The sequence below is a fragment of the Salvelinus sp. IW2-2015 genome, linkage group LG20 (genome assembly GCF_002910315.2).
Source record: "Salvelinus sp. IW2-2015 linkage group LG20, ASM291031v2, whole genome shotgun sequence".
In the NCBI taxonomy this organism is placed as follows: Eukaryota; Metazoa; Chordata; class Actinopteri; order Salmoniformes; family Salmonidae; genus Salvelinus; species Salvelinus sp. IW2-2015.
Genome location: NC_036860.1, coordinates 21636645 through 21664378, shown reverse-complemented (window position 1 = coordinate 21664378; position 27734 = coordinate 21636645). Strand labels below are relative to the sequence as shown.

Below are 27734 nucleotides of genomic sequence, written 5' to 3'. Positions count from 1 at the left end.
CTTATTGTCACAGTTAAGTTTTATTCATTCAACATTTCACATTACAAATATTTAAAAGTTATGCATACTGTTATAAATAGTTGGCTGCAAACAATTAAATAACATTAGATTTCTCTTTTTCATTTCACTAGCACTTCTACAGACCAACTCCTAGAAATATGGACATTTTGTATTACATAACTTAATTTGAAAGGAAAATACAAAAATAGTAACTTATAAAGTGAAATGACAATAAAAATTAAGGTGATATCTTAAGTTTAAAAAAAATATTAATAAATACAACCTTCCCATACACAGTTAAAAACTATTGACATTTTGCCATTAAGTAACATCATTAACAGACCAATATTTAAATATTTATTTCCTTCAGAAAATGTGAACCATATATTGTGGAGCACAATATAGCAATTAGTAAAAACTAGACACTAACATATTAAAAGCTTCACCTCAAAAATATAACAAAAATCTGATCAAAATTATAAAAAATTATACATTCCAATTAAAAATATACCAATAAACAGCTAAATACATTATTGACCTAATAATTACAATGCAATCAATCACAGTAGCTTGAAATAAACAAATTAAGCAAATGAGCACAAAACCTTTAAATGTTTTAAAAAATAACTTCAATTATTTATATTAGTACAAATAGTTTGATTTCTTTTTCTTTTCTTTTTTACAAACACCAGCATGAAAAGGATTACAATAACAGTAGAAAATGACTGTGAAAAACATATTAACATCTTCTTTAAATGTCTGCAATTAAAAACGGCATTAAAGAATTACATTGCAAAGTCTTATTCTGGAAAAAGGTTCAAAAAAGGTATTGCACATAACAACTCGAAGTTAACTTGCAACATTTACCACATTCAAGTCTTAATGTTCCCCTTCCTCCAACTAGGTTGATTTGCCTCAACAGACAGTGGAGATGAGTTATCAAGTCTTTTCAACAGTGTCCTAAAAGATGCTCAAGTCTTGCACTGTTAAAATATATTTTAGAGTTTTTTTTTTTCTTATTTTCTTGTATATTTTTCTGTGCATCCTGCAGAGGTCTGAGTATGGGGAAGGCAAAGAGATGAACACATGGGAGGGGAGTGAGGTGTGGGGGTGTCCTTAACAAATTAAAAGTTGTGAAACATCTGGTGCACTACAACAATTAATTTCAATAGCTAATTCATGTACTTATCTTTTTTTTTTATCATGCATGCTAAGGATTATAATAGGAGCTAGTTGGCAAGTTCAAGAATATACATTTTCCAATGTTAAAATATCTAAACACCAAACATCCATTCTTGTGATACGAGATTCAGCCTAATTATGAACCATCATTTGCATTCTCCTTATAATTGTTACATTCCAGCTATGGAGAGAGGAAACCAAAATAATAGAAGTTACCGTTTTCCAACTAGGATAGCCATTTTTTTAAACATTCATTTTAAATGACAACTTWTTCTCACCATGCTGTTAAGATCAGATTTTTGTGAAACATTTAGTGTATGAGATCTAATACCTTAAGCAATACACTTTCATCATTCCTCTGCAGTTTTGAAGTCGCATCAACACAAGTGTGCACTTAGTTGTAAAGATTCCTCAGCACTGAAATGTATAAAAAGCATAATTGAAAATAATATATTGAAATCACTCAACTTTTTTCTTTAAATTAAAATTTCCATATATGCAGATCTCAGTAACAAAAGTACAAAAGCTACCTTTCACAATGTGAAAAATTGAGGTATTGCAAAAAGGAGTTTTCCCATTTGTGAAAAAATGTGCCTAAAATGACTGTTGAAAAAAATGTTTAGAAAAGTAGTGCATAATAAATGTTTATATGTGCATGACAAAATAATTTAGCTAGAAAACACTGTACCAAAAATCWGCAGGCCATGTATAAAATAATKTTTTTCTCATTAACAGCAAATTCTTCAAAAAGGGTTTTTAACTTCTAAAATGTTCACCCACCACACCCAAGCTAAATTCATGGTGCAGAACTGGTGCATTAGCACACCATCAAGCCAACACAAGGATACGTATTTCACTAGTGTATTAAGTTATATTTCAGCACTTACTCCCTGACATATTTAACGCTAGTAGATTCAGATACTGTATGACTATATTAACCAGACCAACTGTGAGTCTTTGTTTAGCTTTTTGTGTTACATTTCCAAACCTTTTGCAGATCTATCCAAGTTACACAACTGCCTAGCAAGAAGCTTCTCCATTTTGACCTTTGGAAATGAGCGGATTGACTGGTGAAAAGGCCTGGGTGCTTGTAAGCTCAATAAATCCAGTTGTTTTCACTAATGTTTTCCTGGATTTTGACTGCACTGTTATCTATTCAAGGCCAATCTTTGGTTTACTGGTGTCCATCTGGTCTTCGTAAGGAAAGGGTAGAAATGATATAAAAACGAGAATGAAAACTCTTTTTTTTTTTAAATTGAAGAAATTAGCTAGTATTACTCACTACCACACAGCCGTCTTTGCTTCCCTAAAGCGTCTAGGTATAAACTCTTTATTGCAGTCTTGAGTGAATGAACTGCATGTGGGACTCACATAGTAGAGCACATTACATGGAGTATCTTCATTTATGCTTAAAACACTGGCTGAGTTAGCTCGGCTGGCACAGGAAAAGAGGTCGCTGTTCTAGCTATATCAACTCCTCTAGGTGTAAATGTGTGTTGATGACAACCCCCGACTTTTCTAATTAATTTCTCTTTTTTTAAGGGGGGGTAAAAACAAAATAGGATTGTGGATAAAGGCTTGGGAGATTTGCACACCTGCATTAATAATAATAAATGGAGAAGAAGAAAAAATAAAAAATACAAAAAATAAAAAAAACTGGGCTTTCTGCTCACATGCAGCCCTGATGAGAACTAGACCCTAGCCCCTCCTCCTCTCCGAGCTAGCAAGACCACAGACACAGAGAGGGGGGTTCAATAATTATCATCCCGACACCGGCCAGCACTCAGGGCCTCTGGGACCTCCAACGCCATACATTCCTCAATAAGATGCTCTGTTCATTCTTACTACAACCCTGGTTGGATTACAAAAATAAGGAAGTGACAAAGCAGTGTCTAGAAAAGTGTGCCTTTTCGCTGGTGCCGTTTCCCTTTGATTGTGGTCCTAAGGGAAAGGTGGAGACCAGCTTCTTTTCTTTAACTTATTCGGCACATTAGCAGCTAAGCTTGAGGTATTAGTTTTTGCATGTCAAAATGGAGATCAAACTCAAACGCCTGTTGTGAAATCGATCTTGTCAAGTAACATCAAATATTAGCATGGTCTTAAAACATTATTTCAAACATTTGATCTGTAGTCGTTTCTTTTTCAAACCAATTGAGATTAAGCTTTGGTTAAACTACTGGGATTTTATACTGAATCATCTGCACTCTAAAGTAAATAAATAAGTGCACTCTTCTTTAGCGACACCTTTTATATTCACATTTGCTCTGAATTACAACTGAACATACTGCTTTGAAATTCATGGTCAATGACACGCCAAATTGGATAGCAGAGTGAGAATTGAAAGCCCTTTTTTTTTTATGTCTATATGCACTAATAAAATATAAAATCAACTGGAGAAAGTAAAGAATGGGATTTAAACATTTTCTTTTCCTTCCTTGACATATCTGGATATAATTCCAGTTTCTCATCTTTAAAATAAATATGAATTTAAAATTWAAKAWWWWWWTCAAATTAGAGCTAAAAAGTAACCAGCAACTGAAAAGTGCATTTATTTGTACAATGATTTGCGACTCCTACTCCCCCCTCTGCCTCTTTCTCTGTGTGTCAGTCAGTTCCAGCGGAAGGAGATGTGCCTAGGCCGGTCTCCTCCTTCCTTTACCAGTGGCTTGTGGAACTCCCGGCCGGCGCGTGAGTGAATGGCCGCCCAGCAGTATTCACAGTAATACTGAAGGCAGGTGACGTTGGCGCAGAAGAAGGGGGCAAACTTGCCCCCACACCGGGTTCCCTGACACTCATCACACAGCTGGTCGTCCAGGACGTATGGCTTCACTTCCACCTGTAAAGAGAGATAGAGAGAGGAGAGAACCATCTGTCAGACACCCACTAAAGAATAAAGCTAGGATTCATTTACATTAATGTACACTACATCACCCATTAGTGAGGTCAGGCACTGATGTTGGGCGATTAGGCCTGGCTCTCAGTCGGCGTTCCAACTCATCCACAACGATCTCAACAACCCATTTCTGTATGGACCTCCCCAAACTGTTGCCACAAAMTTGGAAGCACAGAATCGACTAGAARGTAATTGTATGCTGTAGCGTTAAGATTCKCTTCACTGGAACTAAGGGGCCTAGCCCGAAACATGAAAACACCCCCAGACAATTATTCCTCCTCCACCAAACATTACAGTTGGCACAATGCATTCGAGCAGGTAGCGTTCTRCTGGCATCCGCCAAATCCAGATTCGTCCGTTGGACTGCCAGATGGTGAAGCGTGATTCATCACTCCAGAGAACCCATTTCCACTGCTCCAGAGTCCAAAGTTGAAAGTCACTGAGGTCTTCAGTAAGGCCATTCTACTGACAATGTTTGTCTACGGAGACTGCATGGCTGTGTGCTCYATTTAATACACCTGTCAGCAATGGCTYTGGCTGAAATAGCRGAATCCACTAATTTGAAGGGTGTCCACATATTTTTGTATATAGATATATAGTGTATCTTCAAAGATTTAACACACAACACATCATTGTACTGACATTACGCACGTCATCCTTTTATCAAAAACATTTATCTATAAAAATTCTCAAGTCACTACAAAAATAGAGACATGTTGGCTTGGCACATACTAATTTGTAAACAATTATTCCAGTTTGACCGAGTGAAATAGCCAAATTCTTCTGCAGGAGGCAGCTGGTTAACGGTACAAGGCATTTGTTTTCTGTCCTCGTATGCCACAGTCAAAATGCCAACAAATATTTTGCTTTAATCTTTTAAAACCAGAACAATAAAGAACAATTTGTRCTTTTAAAAGACAGGAGACAAGAGCCTATTATCTGTTTTGTACAACATTTCTGTCCTTCCGCATATTTGTGTGTGTAATGCTGCATTTTCCTGAGAGAGAAAGAGAAAAAAAACAAAGTCTTCACTAACCCGTTTATCGATTTCTCCATGCTGCAGTTGGACAAAACGAGCGCTGATAGCAGCAATGTAGCTCTGCTGATTAGAGAAGGCGACCCGCCCTGCTCCCTTGGGGTACTTGAGCTCGGGGTCTGTGTCGATACCGGCGTAGCACACCCCTCCATACAGCCTGTCCATGATCATTGCTAGCTCCACTGTGAAAAGAGGGAAACACAGGTTACAGATGAGTTCAAATACAGCACAGTTCCAGGATCTAGCCTCATAGATTTCATGTGACATTCCGAACTTGGCCATCATTTTCCAAATAGCTATACGAAAGTCCTCCCTTCTCCCCCCATTACACACATGCTGATGTGATGAAATGCGACGCTCATCTAACCGGTTTTAATATACCATAGAGGAGCTAGGGGCTGCATCCCAAATTCTCTATGGGCCCCTAGTCAAAAGTAGTGCACTATATGGTGCCATTTGGAACACAGCCCAGGACTAAAGTGCCAATGGGAGTGTGGACTAGGGTCAATAGGTTACCTGCACGGAGAGGGCGTGGCACCCCACCCACAAATATGGTCTTCCTGGGGTCCAGAGGCTGGGAGCCGTCCATCACAAAGTCACTGTCGTTCAGGTTCCAGGGGCGGATCTGGACCTGTTACACACACACACACAGGGAGACGTATGTATCACAACATGTTACGTCTTAATGTTTGTCATGTCAACCATGTTACGCTTGTAATGATGGAAAGCCAATTCCACAAAGAAGGGTGGCTGCTTGGTTATTCACTTGGTCAGCCACTAATCGAATGGGCTCCCTAAATAATAAATGAAGCCGTAAAACGCTGCTGTGGCGCTGCGTCTTGATACCTTTCACAATAGTATGAGAGAAGGGGAGAGAAGATAATWGCAGATGGGTGATGGGGCAATCCGCTCACCGGCTTGTCTTTGATGGTGGGGCTGGACACACACAGGTAGAGCTTGCCGTCCTCTTCAATACAGGCCTCGATCAGGGCCTGCACAGAGCTCTCKTCCTGGAACAGCAGGAAGGCATAACCTACAGAGCAAACGGAGGACAAGGTCACTCAAACCACCTACACGGAACAACGTCACAGAGATTACTAGAGGACTTACCTCTGCAGTTTCATTCTCTTGTCTGCTGCTGGAAATGACTGTCAACGGTAAGACCGCTCTGCTCGTGAGTTTGTTTTAATATTTTACACTATTTAGGCCTCAATAGTCAATTCTGATAGTACATTTTGATGGCAATGCCGTATGTGGCTGACGATAAGGGCAGTAGCAGTAGGTTGACTTAAAACGCGACTCACCTTTCGGGGGAAAGTAKGATTTGCTCTCTGCCTTGTGAGGCCAGTCCACAAAGAGGTGTCCAAAGCGACGGAAACTAGCCGTTATCTCATCTAAAAGGCGAAAAAGAAAAGAAAAAAAACATTCAACTATTGCTTCACAGTGGTTATACTGTGATATGGTGCATGTGTGTAACATCAGATGCCTGTTCTTAGTGGTGTAGACTACAGGGATGTGAGTCCCTACTACGTTGGGTGTAGATTGTAACGGTAAACAAGGAGAATAAAGCAGAGCAGATGGTAGCATCAAGAAAACAAGCAGGGCCTCAGCTGTTCTCTAGTCCCCCGCCAGCAACACCAATCTGACACGAGATGTCCRCCATTCCTTATTCGAAAAAAATACACAGAGAATGTACTACAACTATGCCTACTTAAGAGCCAAAACCCTCAGGAAGCAATAAGAACCGGGCAGAAACTGAACAAAATAACACAAGATGTTGTGTTATGCAMTGAGAAAAATGACAAGAGACTTTCACTACGCATCGCTGCTCTTACGGCAGAAATGGGTCCCAAAAGGGAGACATCTTCAACATCCGTCGTGTAACCCTAGACTACAGCCCATGAAGACGTGCACAGTCTAGACATCCACCCCATCAACCAGGTGTCCAGTCCAGTATCATCCTTGTGTTCACAGTTCATTGCCTCCACCCACGTAACCGTCGTCAGCAGTGGTGTTCAGTGAAGATGTTTTTATATATTTTTTTTTAAATTATTATTTTTAAAAAAAGGTTACCTTCATCAATATCAGGGGGGAGACCTCCAACGAAGACCTTGCGTGAGTAGCGCTCCACTCGCTCCCCGTTCTGGTGGGGGAAGCAGTGGGGCGAGCCTAGGCCAGGCAGGCTCTGCTCGCCGCGCTCGTCGTCAGGGAAACCATCCTCCATGGGGAACAGGGAAGAATGGACTGAGGAGAGGATCGCAGACAACGCAGTCAGCCAATAACAGAGGATAGCATGACTAAACACAACAACAAAAAGATCAATACTCATTCGGTTTATTTCCTAGGTTTATCATCAACCTGAGTTGAGTGGGGGGATATCATTGCATGGTTAGGTATGGTCTAGCAATTTTAGCTACAACAACGTGCCCATTTTCCAGTAGTTCATCTGACATGAATCATTGAGTGCCAGAAACAATGCTACAATAAGGCCCTGCTGAGCTGTGTTAAGAGGGACTGAGCCAGGGATACTAATCAATCTCCCGTTCTCCACATCCGTCCCCCAGCACAGAACTACACCAGCCACCCCCCAGTTTCAGCTCAAAACACACAGTCCACACACCCACCCACATGAGCGCCTGCAGCCAAGCCCATGGAAGCAGCAGAGGCCGTGCAGGCCTAAAATATTGTTCCCGGCCGCGTGTCCTGGAGCCACCCCAGCCTTATTCCTAACCAAGTGACGGAAACCAGAGCTGAGCAGCTTTACGTGAGAGAGTTAGCCCTGAGTCTGTACACTGTGTGTATTGTGTCAAAATCTAATAAAATGTTATTGGTCACATACACATATTTAGCAGATGTTATTGCGGGTGTAGCGAAATGCTTGTGTTCCTAGCGCTGACAGTGAAGTAGTATCTAACAATTCACACAAAACTAAAAGTAAAATAATGTAATATAAAAATACACAAAGTTTGGATACACCTACTCATTCAAGGGTTTCTTTATTTTAACTATTTTCTACATTGTAGAATAGTGAAGACATCAAAACTATGAAACAACATATGGAATCATGCAGTAACCACAAARGCACATTCTTGGCATTCTCTCAACCGGCTTRGTGAGGTAGTCACCTGGAATGCATTTCAATTAACAGTTGTGCCTTGTTAAAAGTTAAATTCCTTCTTAATGAGTTTGAGCCAATCAGTTGTGTTGTGACAAGGTAGGGGTGGTATACAGAAGATGGACTTTTACCAAATAGGGTAAAAGTACATACGGCAAGAACAGCTCAAATAAGCAAAGAGAAACAGTCCATCATTACTTTGAGACATGAAGGTCAGTCAATGCTAAACATTTCAAGAACTTTGAAAGTTTATTCAAGTGCAGTTGCAAAAAACCATCAAGTGCTATGATGAAACTGACTCTCATGAGGACCGCCACAGGAAGGGAAGATCCAGAGTTACGTCTTCTGCAGAGGACATGTTCATTAGAGTTACCAGCATCAGAAATGCAGCCTAAATAAGTGCTTCACAGATTTCAAGTAAGAGACACGTCTCAACTGTTCAGAGGAGAATGTGTAAAAAAGGCCTTCATGGCCGAATTTCTCCAAAGAAACTATTACTAAATGACACCAATAAGAAGATGAGACTTGCTTGGGCCAAGAAACACAAGCAACGGACATTAGACCAGTGGTCTGATGAGTCCAAATTTGAGATTTTTGGTTCCAACCGTGTCTTTGTGAGACGCAGAGTAGGTGAATGGATGATCTCTACATGTGTGGTTCCCACCGTGAAGCATGGAGGAGGTGTGATGGCGTGGGGGTGCTTTGCTGGTGACACTGTCAGTGTTTTATTTAGAATTCAAGGCACACTTAACCAGCATGGCTACCACAGCATTCTGCAGCGATACTCCATCCCGTCTGGTTTGCGCTTAGGGACTAAGTGGGACTATCATTTGTTTTTCAACAGGACAATAACCCAACACACCTCCAGGCTGTGTAAGGGCTATTTGACCAAGGAGAGTGATGGAGTGCTGCATCAGATGACCTGGACTCCAGTCACCCGATCTCAACCCAATTGAAATGGTTTGGGATGAGTTAGACCACAGAGTGAAGGAAAAGCAGCCAACAAGTGCTCAACATATGGGAAATCATTCAAGACTGTTGGAAAAACATTCCAGGTGAAGCTGGTTGAGAGAATGCCAAAAGTGTGCAAGCTGTCAAGGCAAAGGGTGGCTACTTTGAGCACTTTTTTGGTTACTACGTTATTTCATAGTTTGGATGTCTTCACTATTATTCTATAATGTAAAAAAAAATATATATATATATATATATATATATAAACCCTTGAATGAGTAGGTTTGTCCAAACTTGACTGGTACTGTATATGTGATGGGATGTATAGACAATATGGACACTATATGGATAGAATATGTAGTATACCTGAATAATAGTACACGTGCAGCAACAGTTAAATAGGATAGGCCTTGACTAGAATACAGTGTACACATATGAAGTGGGTAAAACAGTATGTAAACATTATTTAAGTGACCAGTATTCCATAGGYCAGCAGCCTCTAAGGTGCATTGTAGAKTAACTGGGTGGTAGKCGTCTAGTGACAGTGACTAAAGTACAGGGCACGCTACTGGGCSGGGGCCGGCTTGTGGTCACTGCTTGACGTGTGTGTCTGTGTGTCTCGCTCTGTACACAAACAAATGTAATGCTGACAACCACAACACCACAGACCAACAATGAAGCATGACAACTACATGCAAACACATACGGTCGCCCTTCATAAACATTGGACATGGCTGCAAAAGACAGGGTCTTTCTATGCCKGTTTTGAAGGTAAAACCAAACAAACATAATCCACTTGAATAACCCAAAATGATTAAATTTACCTCGTCTCCTCCCATAATTCCTTGCTGCATGTAAAAACAAGACAGGTGAACAAACGGATGCATAGAACATCAACAGTGACAGTTTCATTGAAATGCTKATTCTTTCAGGCACAGCACATGCCCTTCTCCTTTGCAGTCAAATCCTACACGTGATTAGTGCTGTATTGCCTCCTCAGTGCCCAGCAGTACATGGCAGAGAGAGCCAGAGGATGCCCTTGTGTCATGAGGATCCCGCACCCACTCCCTTCCATGGGTCAGATGGCGAGCAGCTCTTCAGGAAGTCAGTGGAGGGTGGTTTTACACGCTCTCTGATACACGTGTGTGCATTCCACAGAGAAACTACCAGCTGGTGTGACTGCCTCTCTAAGACTAGTACTCTCTGAATGGTATCTATGCAGGACCACCATCTGTACAGTTTGATCACCGTCTGACCATATGACCGAGCAATATAGGCTAACACTATGAGACTCYGGGAGAGAGTCCATGGTGGATCACTGGGCTCTCAGTTGCACGTCGGCTTATGCATATCAAAATGCAGTTGAGGAAGCTGTATGTTATATTTTTTAAATGAACATGTCACTATCTTTAGGCAATAGGTTTCATTCTCACGTAAGGACACAAATGGGGAGCTTAGTTCTTTCATTGCATAGCTAGGCAAATTAGAGGTCTGGCTGAATGCAAATAGCATAGCCTCTGGCCCTCTGTGGCCTTATCACATGTAAAATAATAGCTTGCCTATGCAATGAAAGAACTAAGCTCCCCATTTGTGTTCTTACGTGAGAATGAAACCCATTGCCTAGAGATGGTGACATGTTCATTTKAAAAATATAACATACAGCTTCCTCAACTGCATTTCGATATGCATAAGCCGACGTGCAACTGAGAGTCCAGTGATCCACCACGGAGTCTCACCCAGAGTCTCTGCGTCAGAACAAGATTTAAAAACAGAAATTAGAATGACAAAGCTGTAAAACAGTATCCTAAATATAAACCATCAACTTAGTGAATTCCACTGCTGTTTAATATGAGGGACTCAGCATGAAATGTCTTTTATTACTAATGTTTAACACCCTTATTTTTATTTTACTACGTCAATATGTCTTTGTTGTAAATGTGTTGGCGCCAAACTTGTGGCAGTTGTGAAAAAAGTCAATAGCTGGAAGAGTTGCAGAGTTAATAGAAAATAATGCCATTGTTGATTAGATGCTTTTTCATTGATTAGGCTATTCTCTCTTGAACCATATGGTCTATCTACTAGAAACTCATGGACAATATGGTATAATATAAAAAAAGACTACTATGACATTGTTGTTGTACTACTTTACCCCTTTTTTGCCCCAATTTCGTGATATCCAATTGGTAGTTAGTCTTGTCCGATCGCTGCAACTCCCGTACGGACTCGGGAAAGGCGAAGGTCGAGAGCCAAAGGTCGAGATCCTGCCAAACCGCACCGCTTCCTGACACACTGCTCACTTAACCCGGAAGCCAGTCGCACCAATGTGTCGGGGGAAACACCGTCCAACTGGCAACCGTGTCAGCATGCATGCGCCCGGCCCACCACAGTAGTCACTAGAGCGGGATAGGACATCTCGGCCGGACAAAACCTCCCCTAACCCGGACCAAATTGTGCGCCGCCTTATGGTTCTCCAGGTCAGGCCGGGTGGCTGCGGCACAGCCCGGGATAGAACCCGGATCTGTTGTGACGCCTCAAGCACTGCGATGAAGRGCCTTGGACCGCTGCACCACTTGGGAGGCTTATGAATATATTTTTTTAAAGTTATTCTAGTAAAAATTACTTAAGTTACAATACATTATCTGTTAATTACCAAAAAGATCCAAGATTGCAGTAGATTTGGTAAATTAGTCTACCGTAGATTTCCAATCCTATCACTATTCAATTAATCTGACATCCAGAGCAAAAAAAAATTAAGATTCAGTTCTGGGGGAGACGTGATACTAGAATGAGGTACTAGAAGATACTAGAATGAGGAGCGGTAGGGGAACGAGGAGCTCCACCCCCTCTTTTTTTGGAGGTTACAGGCAAGTCTATGGGCCAAATGTCCCCATCCCATCCGAAATTCAAATGATGCTTACACCTGCGAAATTGTGATTTGTTGTAATTACCCGTGCTGGAAAATCTACGCACCTGGTTGCAATCCATAGTCTGTTGACAGATGCTACAACACCAGTAATTCTACGTGCATCTGTCCACAAGAGATTACTATTCAATAAATCCACATCAATCATTAAAGAACTAATGGCATAAGAATCGTCCACAGAGCAGCAAACCCACACTGGTGCCTCAAGAGCACGCTAAGCAAAAACATGGTGCTGCCAATCTTGCTGACTACATTAACATATGGCTTGTTTCACCCTCCCTCCCTCCATCCATCCATCCATCCATCCATCCGCTAGCATGGGTAAAGCCATCAGATCACTAGTGCTATAAAACCATTTACATATCATTTATGGGCAAAGGACTATCTCCCCCTGGATGTGTGAATCCTAGGCGACCTAGTGAGAGGAAACAGAGTATAAATCATTAAGAGATTCAGTTACAAGCATATGCTGCAATACACAAACTGAGCCGTGGTTACATTAGCCCACGTAGTCCATCGCCCAGCCGCCTGCTCGCTGGCACCTCATACAATATACACTGAGCCATTTGCGCGCACCCRGTTCCTCCCATGACCTCCTGCCAAATGTACTTGAGTGTTGAACTGTGCCATGCTGGGATGCCTTGGTGAAGGGGATAATGAGAGGGAAAACTCGCAATAGTAAACCCATTGTGACTGGTGTGGACCAGAGCCACGTATTTAGAGTTGAGCAATTGAGGTTTCAGCGTTGATGCATTTACATGACACTTCAACATTCTATGGCAGCCATGTCAACGCCCCATAAGCATTACATGGGGAATATTTCATGTCTAGAATTGGAACAATAATTCGCTTTGTTTGTTTGACCAACTCTCTATATAGATGGCTCCTGTGTGGACTAGATGAGAGTGCCGTGATTTGTGACGGAACGGATTTCACCAATTCTCTAAGCCCCTCCCCTCCCTCCACCTATTCAATCAAAGAGAGCGAACAGGCTGGTGGACAGGCTCAGCAGTCAATGGTGACACAGAGCCAACACACCATTTTGTAACTTCTCAGAGAACAGAGTGCTCTTTTTAGTCGCAGAGGACAATGCTGGAATCGATTCAWAGCCACTTCTACAGTCCATTTTTCCCCTCTTTCCTTTTAATCTGTTCTACAGAGGTCCACGTTTGACGGTCAGATCATTCTTTTCAATTAGGGATAGGGGGGGCCGGGGTGCTGCTTTGGTACCATTGGAGCTCACCCAAAGCGACCCAGTAAGGTCAGGACACAGCCGGAGTAGGGCCTGCATCTGTGTGGATATTTCTAATGTAGAAACACATTGCCRTGGAGACAGTGGCGAGGAACTGCTGCTGCTCACAAGGCAAATAATGCAWCAGAATTATGTTTTTCTCTGCCCTCTGTAGCTGGCACGCAGCACTGGGAGCGTCATTCCAATAATCAGCAAAGGCACAAACTAGATTGGAGAACATCTGAGAGGCAGAGAGCCTGAGGTGATGAGCTGTTGTGTGTGACAAAGTTGTTGACTTTCACTGTGTGGTTTAACAGCTCAATACGGAGGTGTAAAAATGAATACACATGCTACTGAAGAGATAAACATTAGAAACCCATGCCTAAGCTACTCCCTCTAACCAATCGTGACCCAGTCTGTCCTTACCCAAACAAACCAAAGAGTAGGCTAGGTGTAGATTAGGTTGTCCTCACTGACTGACAAAAGGAACGTTCCGGTTTGCAATGTTTGCGTCACAAACCAGACGGACAACCTATAGAGACTGTCGCAAGCGTTGCATTTACATGCCCCATTAAAAAAAAAAAAATTAAACTCTGCGAAATCAACAAACCCCACTAGCTGCAGCTATGAAAATACCTCCCACACAACCAGCAGCTAACCCCCAAAGATGACCTCTAAAACGCCTCACTTTACATCATTAGAAACTGATTCAAAATCCAGACAGTTTTATTAGTGGTGGAGTCCCTTCCTCCACGTCACAACATCTCCACCCTCCACATCCTGGATCAGCCMGACTAATCCTGAGGATTATCCTTGCATCACGGAGATGGCCTGTCAGCACACCCAGCACAAGTGCTCCATGGCTGGGACAGGGAAAGAGGCACCTGTGGAGGTCTGCTCCATCAGAGGTGCTGGCGTTTATAGGTCAGTGTAGCTGCTGCCAACACCAGTCTGCTGCGCCACGGCATTGTACGTGTGCAGCCGCACAGCTCTAATGGACCTAAGTTGTGCAGCTGCTCAAAATCCATCTGCAACGYCCTCAAAAATGGGGAACTACAGGCAACTATGAACGAGAAGGAAGAGTTGGGAAGGAAAACTTAGTCCCATCAAGTGATTATCTCTGCATGTCTGTTCCATTTGACTTCACACCTGAAATGGGACTTTCGTACCTTATGCAATGCAAAGTTGAGAGGTCTAATGGCATTGCAACATTACGGTTTAATTAGAGGAAGGAATCGATGCAAACACGTTCGTTTTCCATTGTAAATTAGCATCTGCTGCTGATGYAACTTATGAGCTGGATCTGTGTGTGGTGTGTGAATGTGTATGTAGGCACCTGAGCTGAGCCGTGAGAGAAACTACCACCCCCACTATCAGCTCGGGGGGGGGGGGGGGTTTGCATTTTTATTAATTTTATGGACCGTTTGGAAGTTGTCAGACGCGATGTGAGCTTCTCGGAGTGAGCTCCTCTTCCTATAGCAAAAGTGACTGCTGTCCCRGTTAAGAAAGTATCAACTTCACTCTGTATATCTAAAAATGACCATARTAATTGTTTCAAGTAAAACTACCAAAACTATTACTCATGGTGAACCTGGACAATCAAAATAAAATATAAGCCCCGATTAGGTTTATTTATTTAAAAACTTTAACTAGGCAAGTCGGTTAAGAACAAATTCTTATTTACAATGACGGCCTACCCRGGCCAAACCCTGCGAACACTGGGACAATTGTGTGCCGCCCTATGGGACTCCCAATCAGGGCCGGTTGTGATACAGGCTGGAATCGAACCAGGGTCTGTAGTTTTTTTTTTACTCTGCGAAATCAACAAACCCCACTAGCTGCAGCTATGAAAATAGCTGCAGCTAGCACTGATATGTAGTGCCTTAGCCAGATAGTATCCGGTGGTAGCTTAYGCTACTTTTATTCCAGTAAAACATTTTCAACGGCGCATTTGATAAAAATAACCTAGCAAATTGCAGTGGCTCTCACTCAACAAATAAAGCTTAATATTGCAAAAGCCATTTTACAAACATTTGAATGCTGAAAGTGACACGCAGCAGATGTGCCAGATCAGGAATAGACCTCAATTTGCACCCTCTGTAGAAAAGCCTAGCATTTTGAAGTGCGCATTGGCTCTAGTTGTATTAAAAAGACGCAGAAATCGCTCCACCATTTCCTGGTTGCTAAAATTTTAAATAGGTTGCCTAATTTCAGTTTGTGACAAAACAAGCAGTCATTCTYTAGAGAATCATTGTACCATCTAAACCACTGAAATATATTTTCCATAACCCAAAATAATGTATAGTCAGCTGTTTGAAATTGGTGTACAAAACCGAAAGTAAAAGACAAAAWAATATCAGAAAAGGAAGCAKAGAAATAGCACACTTCTTAGAATTGCTTTCAACAGGAATGAAAGATCTATAACTCAAATTTCTATGTGAATCTGGTCAGGTGTCGCTTTAATGGAATAGCCTACAATGTTTGTTTTAAGCTCAGATTTACTCAAGTGGCAATGGCATACAACCCGGCATAGCTTATAGGCCTAGGTGTTTTATTTATATAATTATTATGCATTTACCGGACCGAGGCCCCCGTACACGAATGCGTACCATAACACCACTACTGCACAATCATAAGTCCATTTGCAATCTCAGAATAGCCTACATAAGCCTCCATACCTTACTTCCTAGTCTACTCTAGGGCCACTGAAATGAAAACTCAAAATCAGCAGTTGTCTGACATGGCTGTCCTTGATGACCTTGCAGCAGATTTGGGAGGACAAAGGCTGTAAGATACGGCCGTTAACAGCAATTTTGTGACCGGACATGCGATCCTGGTGTTGTGTGATTGTCATCTTACCTTTCAGGGTATCTTGCTCAGCCCTCATGATGTCAATGAGAGAGTTCTCCAGGGAYTGCATGTTGAAGCCATCAAAGGATCTGGTGCGCTCCTGTGTAAAAGATAGATGAGAGTTCTGCTTTAGAGGGATGGAGCCGCCGCTGGTTAAATGTTACATTTGTTGGCCTATATTCGGAGTCCGACGCAATGAAATTTCCATTAGGCTTTCATCACACACTTCATGCATGGAATACAGAATACTGTGAATAAAGTAAATGCAATCGTGACCGTTACTTTTTGCTGCAGTGTTATAATTATTTTATAGCTTTATCTCTTACAGAAGTCAATCTGTATCTACACATTTTCGTTGCAAGTATGATTCAGTACAGAACGCAGGTCGTCGGCTCAAAAACACGCTCACTGCGCACGCAGGAGGAAGCTCAGGCAAGCAATGATTGAGATGAACTTTAAACACCAGACCATGAAAAAGGGCCGACACCACGACCAAACTGGAAATGTTCAATTCTTTCAGTCAGTCGGGCACGACGTGGCAGTGCGATAAGAGAGCGCTCATAACCTAAACCAAACACCTTCTCAAGCCAGCAGTTCAACTTGTATACAGAAACAATATTGAGGCCTACTARTAAAACAAGGCAGCCTCTCACTCGCTGTCCTTGACTTGAAGGTTTTCAATGGACACTCAACACTTCCCATGACAATGGTAGTCACGACTCATTTCTAAAAATTACTTGAGCAGTAAGCAGGTTAAACCCCTCTACTGAATGGCATACCAGAGGCCAGCCATGAATAACACAAGACAAGTCCTACCTGATGATAATGCYAAGCTTGTTGCGCAAGAGCTGGAAATGATTCACACTATCCTTCAACCCAGGCCAGACAAGATCTGGCTGTCATATGACAGGAGAAGCACTAGTATGAAGGCTCATGTGGTGTTCGGGACATGGTCACGTCTCATATGTCATGGAATCAAATACCATGATTTCTACACAGGCCCCATTTCAGGAATTTCAAWACCGTTTACTGAAAAATCCATACTTTGAATAAAATGTACGCAACATCCTATCACCTTCAGGTAAAATACACATCACGCTAGGCGGTGGGAATTGAAGCAGGCGTTTAATGCTCCATGGCCACCATTTAAAGTGATAACATTAACAACCATGGCCTTGACAGGGACAACCAAACTATTACCAGCAGGCTGGTGCTCCAGTAGACTGTGGTTTATTTTCTACAATGCTGAGACATGAACTACTTAGTCAAATAGGCTACCAGAGATTAATACAAAAATACTCATTACAAATTAAATTCTAGTACAGTACTAAGTAACAATATGCCATAAAGGTGTGACATTGTGCAAGATCCTGTAAAACCCTTCCGCCGCCACCACGACGCACAAGCATGGCTGCTGTTGTTGCTAAGCATCTGAATGGATTGGCAACCGTAGCGATTAACTKTCTGTTCTGCCCTCCTTTCTCACGCACCTCCACCCATCTGATGAACAGGCAGCAACACTCATCCCTGGAAGCTTAGAGGGCCCAGGCTACGTACTTAGGTGCACACAAACAGCCCTTAATAGCACACATGGCATGGGCCAGCTGAACCTGCCTGGCCCTCAGTGTCTATCTCACAGCCTCAGAAGTTTGGTTAATCTCCAAGGTACACAGATAGAAAGGTGCACGGGTCAGATAAGGCACTTCCTTACCAAGCTCAACAATAACCTTTGAAAAAAGAAAAGAAAATGATCAAATAAAAAAAGTCAGGCTTTAGGCATACGCATGCTTCCCAGTCGAAACAGTTTCAGAAGAGTTGTTTTGCATACATTATGGCGACATTGACATTTTTGTTTGTTTTTTCGGCTGTTTGGGCAAACAAAATGTTTTCCTKGAAGCCAGCAGAAGTTCGGGACCCGAAGTCCACACCCCTTCGTCTGTGATTGGTGAACTGTAGGGATTGTTCAATAAAGTCTTTGTTGTCATTCAACGCGAGATGACTTGTATTCATGCACATTTTTTCATTGAGAAATACTGCAGCAAACATCTTAGAAAACAAGTCGTTTTACATCCTAAGATCCCCTCTGCAAAAAACTTTAAATGAATGATAGATTAGATTAACTCGGACTATTTTGAGGTAGTGTACTGGCAGCTGCGTCTCAAAATAACCAAACAGTACTATTGCCATTTTCTTTCAAAAGAAGGTCTTAAGGGAGTATGCCAGCACACACTATCAGTTCGCCTAACGAACTTCYGCTAGCCGCCAGCCAAACTGAAGCATGACGACGCCTTTAGTCCACATAATAGGCGAGTTGCACATATACAGGAATGTAATCAAAGAATTCCCCCGACCCCAACTATGAGGAAAAYAAGTTGCACCTTACAGAGACAAAAGAATCGAGGGAAACAGTGAGGGAGAGACCAAACCGGTGTAACAAAGGAAACTGAAGGAGAACAAACCAGTGTAACCCATTTGTATCATAATATCTCTCTCCAGGCAAAGAGCCTGTGTCTGGGAGCTTGAAGCTAGGGCCAAACTATCCAACGTGAAGAACACTGCTAAAATAGGCCTTGATGAAACACCCTGAGCAGAATGATTAAGTATGGCATGCTAAGGGTGTTTCTGCTACAACATTAATCTACAATGTCACAGCTATACTAATGAAAAAGGGAATGGAACGGGGGGAGGGAGGTAGGTATAAGAGGCCCAGCTTTGACACTGTTGATTTTTGTGTTGCTGGTCAGAGTATTTCAAAGCCTTGCACATTAAAACACCCTCAAGCCCATTAATCCAGCCTCAGAGCCTGGTTAGGGAGGCAGGGGGTGCAGACTGGTCCCACGGGGGACCCAGATCTACTTTGGTGATAAAGTAATTAATGAACAGCAACAGAGCCTAATCAGAGAAGGGGTGTTAAATGCCTGTGACACTTCTGACATTTATTTTCTCTCTCGCTCTCATTTCTTTCATCTCTCTCATTACAACACACAAGATGCTTCCTGTTTCAAAACGACATTCAAGGGTAGGAGAAGGGCGAATAGAACACAACACAGTTATGCGCTAGTCACTGATGGTTATTTCATTATTCCAGGGACATTTGCAGAATTTAACGCCATAGGATCATTCCATAATTGTCTGATGTCCTCAAAATGTTAATAGCTGGAAGAGTGTTCTGGCCATAAACGAGGTGTTGAATGACAATGAATGAGGCTCGTTACTACAGCAGTAGAACAAAAGATTCAATCTGGAACTGACCTCAGAACAGCAGTCAGTCACACAGTCCAGTCCACACGATCAAAAACATATTCCCATTAGTACACTTAACTGATACAACAGTGATGTGAACAACAAGACATCCTGCCACATTGTGACTAAAGGTCGACCGATTAATCAGGACCGATTTCTAGTTCTCATAACAAACGGAAATGTGTATTTTTTTTTTTTTTTTACACCTTTATTTAACTAGGCAAGTCCATTAAGAACATTCTTATTTTCAATGACGGCCTAGGAACGGTGGGTTAACTGCCTTGTTCAAGGGCAGAACGACATTTTTACCTTGTCAGCTCAGGGATTCAATCTTGCAACCTTACGGTTAACTAGTCCAACGCTCTAACCACCTGCCTCTCATTGCACTCCACGAGGAGCCTTGCCTGTTACGTGAATGCAGTAAGAAGCCAAGGTAAGTTGCTAGCTAGCATTAAACTTATCTTATAAAAAACAAAATCATAAATCACTAGTTAACTACACATGGTTGATGATATTACTAGTTTATCTAGCGTGTCCTGCGTTGCATATAATCGATGCGGTGCGCATTCGCGAAAAAGGTACCTAACCATAACATCAATGCCTTTCTTAAAATCAATACACAAGTATATCTTTTATACCGCTATTTAGTTAATATTGCCTGCTAACGAATTTCTTTGTGTCACTCTCTTGCAACAGAGTCAGGGTATATGCAGCAGTTTGGGCCGCCTGGCTCGTTGCAAACTGTGTGAAGACTATTTTATCCTAACAAAGACAGCCAAACTTCGCCAAACGGGGGATGATTTAACAAAGCGCATTTGCGAAAAAAAAGCACAATCGTTGCACAACTGCACCTAACCATAAACATCAATGCCTTTCTTAAATCAATACACAGAAGTATATATTTTTTAAACCTGCATATTTAACTAAAAGAAATCCATGTTAGCAGGCAATATTAACCAGGTGAAATTGTGTCACTTCTTTTGCGTTCATTGACACAAGTCAGGGTTATTGCAACAGTTTGGGCCGCCTGGCTCGTTGCGAACTAATTTGCCAGAATTTTAGTTTATTATGACATAACACTGAAGGTTGTGCAATGTAACAGGAATATTTAGACTTATGGATGCCACCCATTAGATAAAATACGGAACGGTTCCGTATTTACTGAAAAAATAAATGTTTTGTTTTCGAGATGTGTTTCCGGATTCGACCATATTAATGACCTAAGGCTCGTATTTCTGTGTTATTATGTTATAATTAAGTTATGATTTGATAGAGCAGTCTGACTGAGCGATGGTGGGCACCAGCAGGCTCGTAAGCATTCTTTCAAACAGCACTTTCGTGCGTTTGCAGCAGCTCTGCTGTTTATGACTTCAAGCCTATCAACTCCCGAGATTAGGCTGGTGTAACCGATGTGAAATGGCTAGCTAGTTAGCGGGGTGCGCGCTAATAGCGTTTCAAACATCACTCGCTCTGAGACTTGGAGTAGTTGCTCCCCTTGCTCTGCATGGGTAAACGCTGGCTTCGAGGGTGGCTGTTGTTCGATGTGTTCTGGTTCGAGCCCAGGTAGGAGCGGGAGAGGACGGAAGCTATACTGTTACACTGGCAATACTATAGTCCTATATTTCCTAACAACCTAAAACATCTTCCTGGGAATATTGAAGACTCATGTTAAAAGGAACCACCAGCTTTCATATGTTCTCGTGTTCTGAGCAAGGAACTTAAACGTTAGCTTTCTTACATGGCACATTGTTTTTGAATTATTTAAACCAAATTGAACATGTTTCATTATTTATTTGAGGCTAAATTGATTTTATTGATGTATTATATTAAGTTAAAATAAGTGTTCATTCAGTATTGTTGTAATAGTCATTATTACAAAAAAGTTTTTTAAAATTATTTTTATTAAAATTGGCCGATTAATCAGTATCGGCTTTTTTTGGTCCTCCAAAAATCGGTATCGGCGTTGAAAAATTATAATTGGTCAACCTCTAATTGTGACCCAATGGATATCAGACTAATTGGAATGTTCGTAATGCTTTATAGAATGTAAAAACACAAAGCAGCAAGGTCTACTATAAACTAATGATTTACAGGTATTTCAGTCATACCTATTCAATCAGGATTTATGAATCTCTTTAAAATGACAAAATATTAAATTAATTCCAGATTCAAAACGTTCAGCCTTGTATACAAGGACAATGCAATCACCATCCAATAAGGTCCTTGTTCACAGCCCAATGTCCCCATAATTCTATTAGGGCATCAATATATATTGCATGGTTCATTGAAAAAAATTAATGTATATGATAATCTGAATTCTGATTTGGAGCTGTTATACATTCAAGCAAATGTCCTTCATTTAAACTAGCTAACCAGAATACCATAACCTACATCTACTAACAACTTCCCACGTAGATTGCTAATGTGGCCCTTTGGGTGCCTGCCCAGCCCCAAATCCAAAAGGCATGTTACCGGGCAGCAGGCCCTGTTCCTCCCAGTCACGGAAGGCTGTAGAGCAGCTTACACAGGGCTAAGAGGAAGTTTGGTTTTTAAAAAGTGAAAGACCTGCTTTGCCTCAGTGCAGAGAGGCCTAATAACACAGCTCTAGTACCATACCTAAAGGCAGTATAGTAGGGACCAGGGCCCTTCACACAAACTGTCTCCTATGTACAATCGTTGAAAGAATATCATGAGAGATGATACTGGTGTGTGTGTGTTCGTCCACGTTGTATAATATCATCATGACATCCCTCTCTGGGAGGCACAGTCACTAATCCCTGAAAGATGACACTGGACCTAGGCAACAGACGACTATTTGTCATGGGCACCTGCACCCAATGACAAAAGCTACTCTAATACAGAAACAAACAGAGTACAGTGGCCTAGCCAGTAAAACAAACAGCCTTCCTACAGTAGTCTAGGTTGCCCAGTACAGAACTGATCTGTGATCAGCAGCACAGCCCAAGGCCATCACAGGATGCACGTCACATCTAAATAAAAYGGAGGGGCCTTTTGTTTTTAGCACCATTGTCTCTTGACAAACCTTTTGTTGCCCGCTTTTGTTCTCCCCTGAGTGGGAGCAGCACCTCCCTTCTCTTATTTTCTCCCTAAGCTGCTAGTTAGCCTAATCATGAACGCCTCACCTGTGTCAGCTTGCATGGAACCCGTGCTCTCCTACCCCACCGCCTCTGCCTTCATACCAAACATGAGATATTCTAGGCTGAGATACAGGAGGCCTATTGAAACTTACAGCGCCATTAAGCTTTGACTAAGAGATGGGTATCACATCACTTGTATCAATGTAACTAGTTAAGTCCCTAAGGCATACACCTAAACAATTACTGAAGCCTCCTTTAAAATAGGCTACAAACAGACATCRAGTGTTGATTAACATTAACAAAGGAAATTGGTGAGCCTATAGGCTGCTGCAATCTATTATTTTAAAACAGGTGAGTGGTTAAGAATGAATAGGGAGTGAACAAACGGGGGACAACATCTACATGTTGCCTCTGTGATAAAATGGAAACTATGTGGAGCCATTTGGAAATGCCTGGCAGTCACACGAGAAAGGCATGTGATCCATGGAAATGGGCTTGTGTTCACCATCGCTGTCCACTTTAAGCTGAAAACATTGCTTGGTCAGGGACAGAGACAAACAGGAAACCTAGTAGTCCTAGTAATGTCCTTACTACAAAAATCTGTGTTTCCCCGAAATTAATTTAGTGGCGGTGACCGACCATTGTTACCAACGCCACAAAAATAGTATATATATATTTTWAAAAATTGCCGAGATGTGCTTTTAATTGGATAGTCGTTGGCTCAATAATTGTTAGTCGATGGGAACAGCTAGCATGTCATTGCGCTAACGCTAGTAGCAATGCACTCACCCCCACCAACCTTGCCACCACTGCTGAGGAAACACTCAAAATAGAACACAACCATGAGAGTTAGCCTAGTGTGACTAAACATGATTGCACAGTAGAWATTGAATAAATCAACAGCACTTTCAAACAGCTAACCTTAGCCTACTATACTGCATTTTGACCCAAAACAGATCCCTCGGTCCAGTCACACAAAAGTAGCCTGTCCTTTCTCTACTCAACCGTTGAATATAGAGACCYTTGCAGAGAATTCAACCTCATTTCCAATGGATTTTAAGACCACAACTTCATTCTGACAGTCTCTATTCAACGCTCTGCATCCTGAACTGCCGATCAGCCCAACCTAACGTGTGAGAATATTCAGCCTCTGGAAAAGACACATTTAAATATTACAGCCTGCATAAGGGAAACTAAAACCCCCAATCTAGCCCTCTACCCCCAATGCATTTAGAAGGCAGAGTGTCATAATCGAGCTAGCCTGAGCTACACAGGGTGATTATAAACCAACAAGGGCACAGCACTGCTGTGTGATATAGTAACATAGTAGCTAGGCTATTAGCAATATGTATCATGGTCGGTATGGCATCATGGCTGATGCAGCACTTCTGGGGGGGAAGGAGATCCTCAAAGCCTTCAAATCAGGCCTTCCAGCACATGTTTATATCAGCCCAACCCCCGCACCCACCTTCACCCCACAGACACCCCGGTGCTTAATCAATAAAATAACCTCCATGCCCTTTCCATCAATCCAACAGTGTTCTCTGCACATAACACTGTTATCTAAGTCATCTTAATTGTGTGCTATCAAATTGCATTAAAAATGAGACTGCATTATAAAGACGGCGTAGACCGGTAGTCTTGGGTTATTATTAGCCCTGTAATGTTAAAATCACTATTTCACGGGAAGATGGGTAATTGATGCTCCATCCATTTCTCTACCGCGTGTTCTCTGGATGAAGAAAAATATCTGATTCYTTCTAGGCTATGTCATAGCTTCTCTATCTCATATACGTGGCACCCATCACTGCAGTGGCAAAGCTATGTTAGTCATAAGGGGTATCTGGCAATTAAAGCATAGGACTAACATTAATATCGTGAAAATTCATCATATAACGGAGAGTAGGGCCTTTGGGTACATAAAACACAATTACATCTCGCTGAGTGGCTCTAAGTATGATTACAGAATTAAGAGGTATAAAAGCAGAGGGAATTATTCACTGACCTGGAAGGGGAAGATGTTCTCGCTCCTGCTCACACTCTCGTCCATCCAGGACTTGGGGTTGAAGCCGGGGCTGGTGCGGGAGTACTTCTGCGACGGCACGTGGTTGTTGGGGAAGGTCTTCTTCAATGGGGAGATTGAGTTCAGGGGAGTCATGCCTCCATTGAGGCCCCGACGGTACTCACGCCCCTGGGAGCCTCCCCAGCCACCATAGCCCCCACCGGGGCTCCAGGAGGTGGAGGAGGGGGAGGGAGAAGGGCTTTGGTAGCTACCCCAAGGTGACGGGGGCTTATTCAGGTTATTGGACAAATGCGGCAACTGGCTAAAGGCAGCATTCCTATGGGGGAAGGGAGGCGGGTGGGGGCTGGCCGGGGACCTTCGGTGCTGTTGGTGCTGGTTGTGGGGATGCTGAAAGTGGGGGTGTGGGGGATGGTGCTGGGAGATGGGTCCAATCTGGGGAGAGAAGTTTCCTCCGAAGCCTGGGCTGACATGGTGGGAGAAATTCTGGAACAGGAGGGGCCCGTTATTAGCGGAGGCAGCTGGGTTAAAGAAGCTGACATCCTCGTTGATGATGGTGGAGGGGGTCTGGGAAATAGCAGCTGACCAGTTGTTGAAGCCAGTCAGGGACGAGGAGGTACTGGACTGGCACGGAGTCCCAAGACCTGATGTCTCTTGGTAGTCGAAGCCTGTCAGTACTGGGGACTCGAGGCGCAGCTTCTCTTTTCCATTGCTACKCTCAGAGGGGCCGCCCTCCACCTTGTTCTCCTCTGACCTCGCCTTCTCTAACTCAGATACGATTCCAGACTCCGGGTGGCCAGGGGATAGTAGCTGTTTTTCTTGCGTTTCTTGCATTTCCTGTTGCTGGGCTTTGGGCTTTTCTGACCCAAGAATTTCATCTTGCATGCTGCTGTGGGCAGCTGTGGCTGAAAACAGCCAAGGTGACCCATTGTTACTGCCATTACCAGCTGTGGTACTGTTTATAAAAGCACCAGGGCTTTGAGACGCATTCTGATGATGGTGTGGAGGTTGCAGATGTGGATGAATTCTAACTGGGAAAGCAGACTTGTTGCCAGTGTTATTTTGCACTAAGACTCCAAACCCGTAATCCCCCATTTGTTTTCCCACACACAATATCAGCTATCCCTTGATCTTTAGGTCCTAAAGAGAGGGGGGGGGAAACAAAATACACCCGTTATTATTTCAATGTTTGTAAATGACAATCAGGCTGATAGAGAAATCAGACAGGACATTGATAGCACTCCAGCGTTCTAATTTTCTGTTGCTAACCATCTTGCTAGTCGAATAACAGTTAGCTAGCTATACTCAGCTAACGTCTGTCGAGAATAGCTGTCAATATAACAACCTTACTAACGAGACATGTTTCTCTGCCACATCAGTTCCCTGTAGTTAACTATTTTGTTTGCATGCTAGCTGTTTAGCTAGCAACATATTTAACTACAGGCTCGTGACGTTGCCACAGTCCAAATATGCTACGCGCTAGCAGCTAGCCAATTTGCTAGCAACTCGGAAAGCTAGCCTACCTAGCTAGTAAACGTTAGCCTGCTATTTCGGACAGTCGACAGTTGTTCCAACATTTCTYAGGCCAACTAACTTAATAGCTAGCATTTTGTCGATAACAGGCGCAATTAGCTTTATAGTTGCAATAGTATTATTCAAGAGTATTTMGAAAATGTATCTAGCTAGGTAAATTTAGAACGAAAATATGACAGACAAGCGACCTTGCGTGACAGCTGTCAAAGCCTATTCCCTGTGTGGGTGCTATTTGGACTCGACCCTTTAATTACATAAAACTTATGACGTAGCTAGCTAACGCGTTAGCAATCTCTTTATTTATATAGTTTCTGGTTGTTTTAGGCAAAATATGAAACGGATATTATCAAGTCGATAGTCGTAGATGCTAGCTAGCTAACTTCTGAATAATCTGGCTAAAGCGACYCTGCAAACATCGATCATAAAATCCTTTTTCACCTTTTGGTCGCTACCCTTGATCCAAGCGATGACTCGATCCGTCCTGTAGTTAACCTGCAACCTCGATGTGTCTGATAAAATAATGAAAAGAAAGTTTATGACTCAAGCGATATGGTCCTTCTATGCCTTTCGCTCATACAGTAGCTATGGCTAAACTGCTTTTCTCTCTCTCCTGACGTGTCCTGCCTGATCAATGACACAGCCCTCTCTGGAGAGCGCTAACCTTGACTGTATAAAAAAAAWAATACGTCATTGAATTAAATATATACAACTAATTCAATACTAGTTAAGTGTAGTGGCTTATTCGGTCGGTTTCATTGTTTAAATTATTTCAAATGTTTCTCTAGTCAACTGACTTGTTCCTGTGTTTCTTCGCCGTAGCTCTACCTCTCCTCAGAACCGACCGTGGCCAAATGACAAGGTTCTCATCCGCAAGACACTTCCGGTTAGAGCTCTGCCCCCTTCTTAAAGCCCTCCCACGGATGGCTGAGAGCCTCGCCTCAATTCGTGACACCACCCACACCTCGTGAGACAGCGTCGTGTAATTGGTCATACAAAAAGTAGCCTCACCCATTTTTTCCAAATAAGGCGCACATGCGAAAGATGTGTCCGCCTTTTAAGGTCTTTAACGTGATGCATATGCATATTCTCTTCACGCCAAGTCTCCACCTAGTAGGGTTGAATCGTGAGAGATGAGATCCAACTGAAATTGCATTCCATGCACGGTATCTTATGCAACCATGTCATGAGCCTCCTACAAAAAGATTGAAAAAGGTGAATGGTATGGATCCTGAGCAGAATTAAAGCATTGACCAGGCTGTAGTTATGATGATATAGTGACAGTCCTACCTTACTCTTAGATGCATARACACAGGGTACAAAACATTAGGAACACCTGCTCTTTCCATGACACTGACCAGGTGAATCCAGGTGAAAGTGATGATCCCTTACTGATGTCACTAGTTAAATCTACTTCAATCAGTGTAGATGATTGGGAGGAGACAGGTTTAAGAAGCCTTGAGACATGGATTGTGTATGTGTGCCATTCAGAGGGTGAACGGGCAAGACAAAAGATTGAAGTGCTTTTGAACAGGGTATGGTAGTAGGTGCCAGGCGCACCGGTTTGAGTGTCAAGAACTGCAGCGCTGCTGGGTTTTTCATGCTCAACAGTTTCCCGTGTGTATCAAGAATGGTCTACCAACCAAAGGACATCCAGACATC

At 42.4% G+C, this 27734-nt stretch overlaps 1 protein-coding gene across 3 annotated transcripts; it reads right to left on the bottom strand.

The window, feature by feature from the left end:
• LOC111981957 (cytoplasmic polyadenylation element-binding protein 4) lies at positions 1–26944 on the bottom strand. Of its 3 annotated transcripts, none has more exons than XM_070449268.1 (11): positions 26514–26944; positions 24528–25682; positions 16191–16281; positions 12461–12515; positions 10002–10021; positions 7185–7355; positions 6416–6505; positions 6026–6144; positions 5628–5742; positions 5112–5293; positions 1–4018 (listed from the first exon to the last, which is right to left on the bottom strand). In XM_070449268.1, the coding sequence occupies exons 2-11, from the start codon at positions 25635–25637 to the stop codon at positions 3791–3793; spliced, it is 2181 nt and encodes a 726-aa protein (XP_070305369.1). In that variant the 5' UTR covers positions 25638–25682; positions 26514–26944; the 3' UTR covers positions 1–3790. The 3 variants fall into 3 exon arrangements, with proteins under 3 accessions (XP_070305369.1, XP_023869230.1, XP_023869231.1); XM_024013462.2 differs by lacking the exon at positions 12461–12515 and having other exon boundaries at positions 10002–10025; positions 26514–26584; positions 26870–26941; XM_024013463.2 differs by lacking the exons at positions 10002–10021; positions 12461–12515 and having other exon boundaries at positions 26514–26943.
• Positions 26945–27734: the final 790 nt, after the last annotated feature.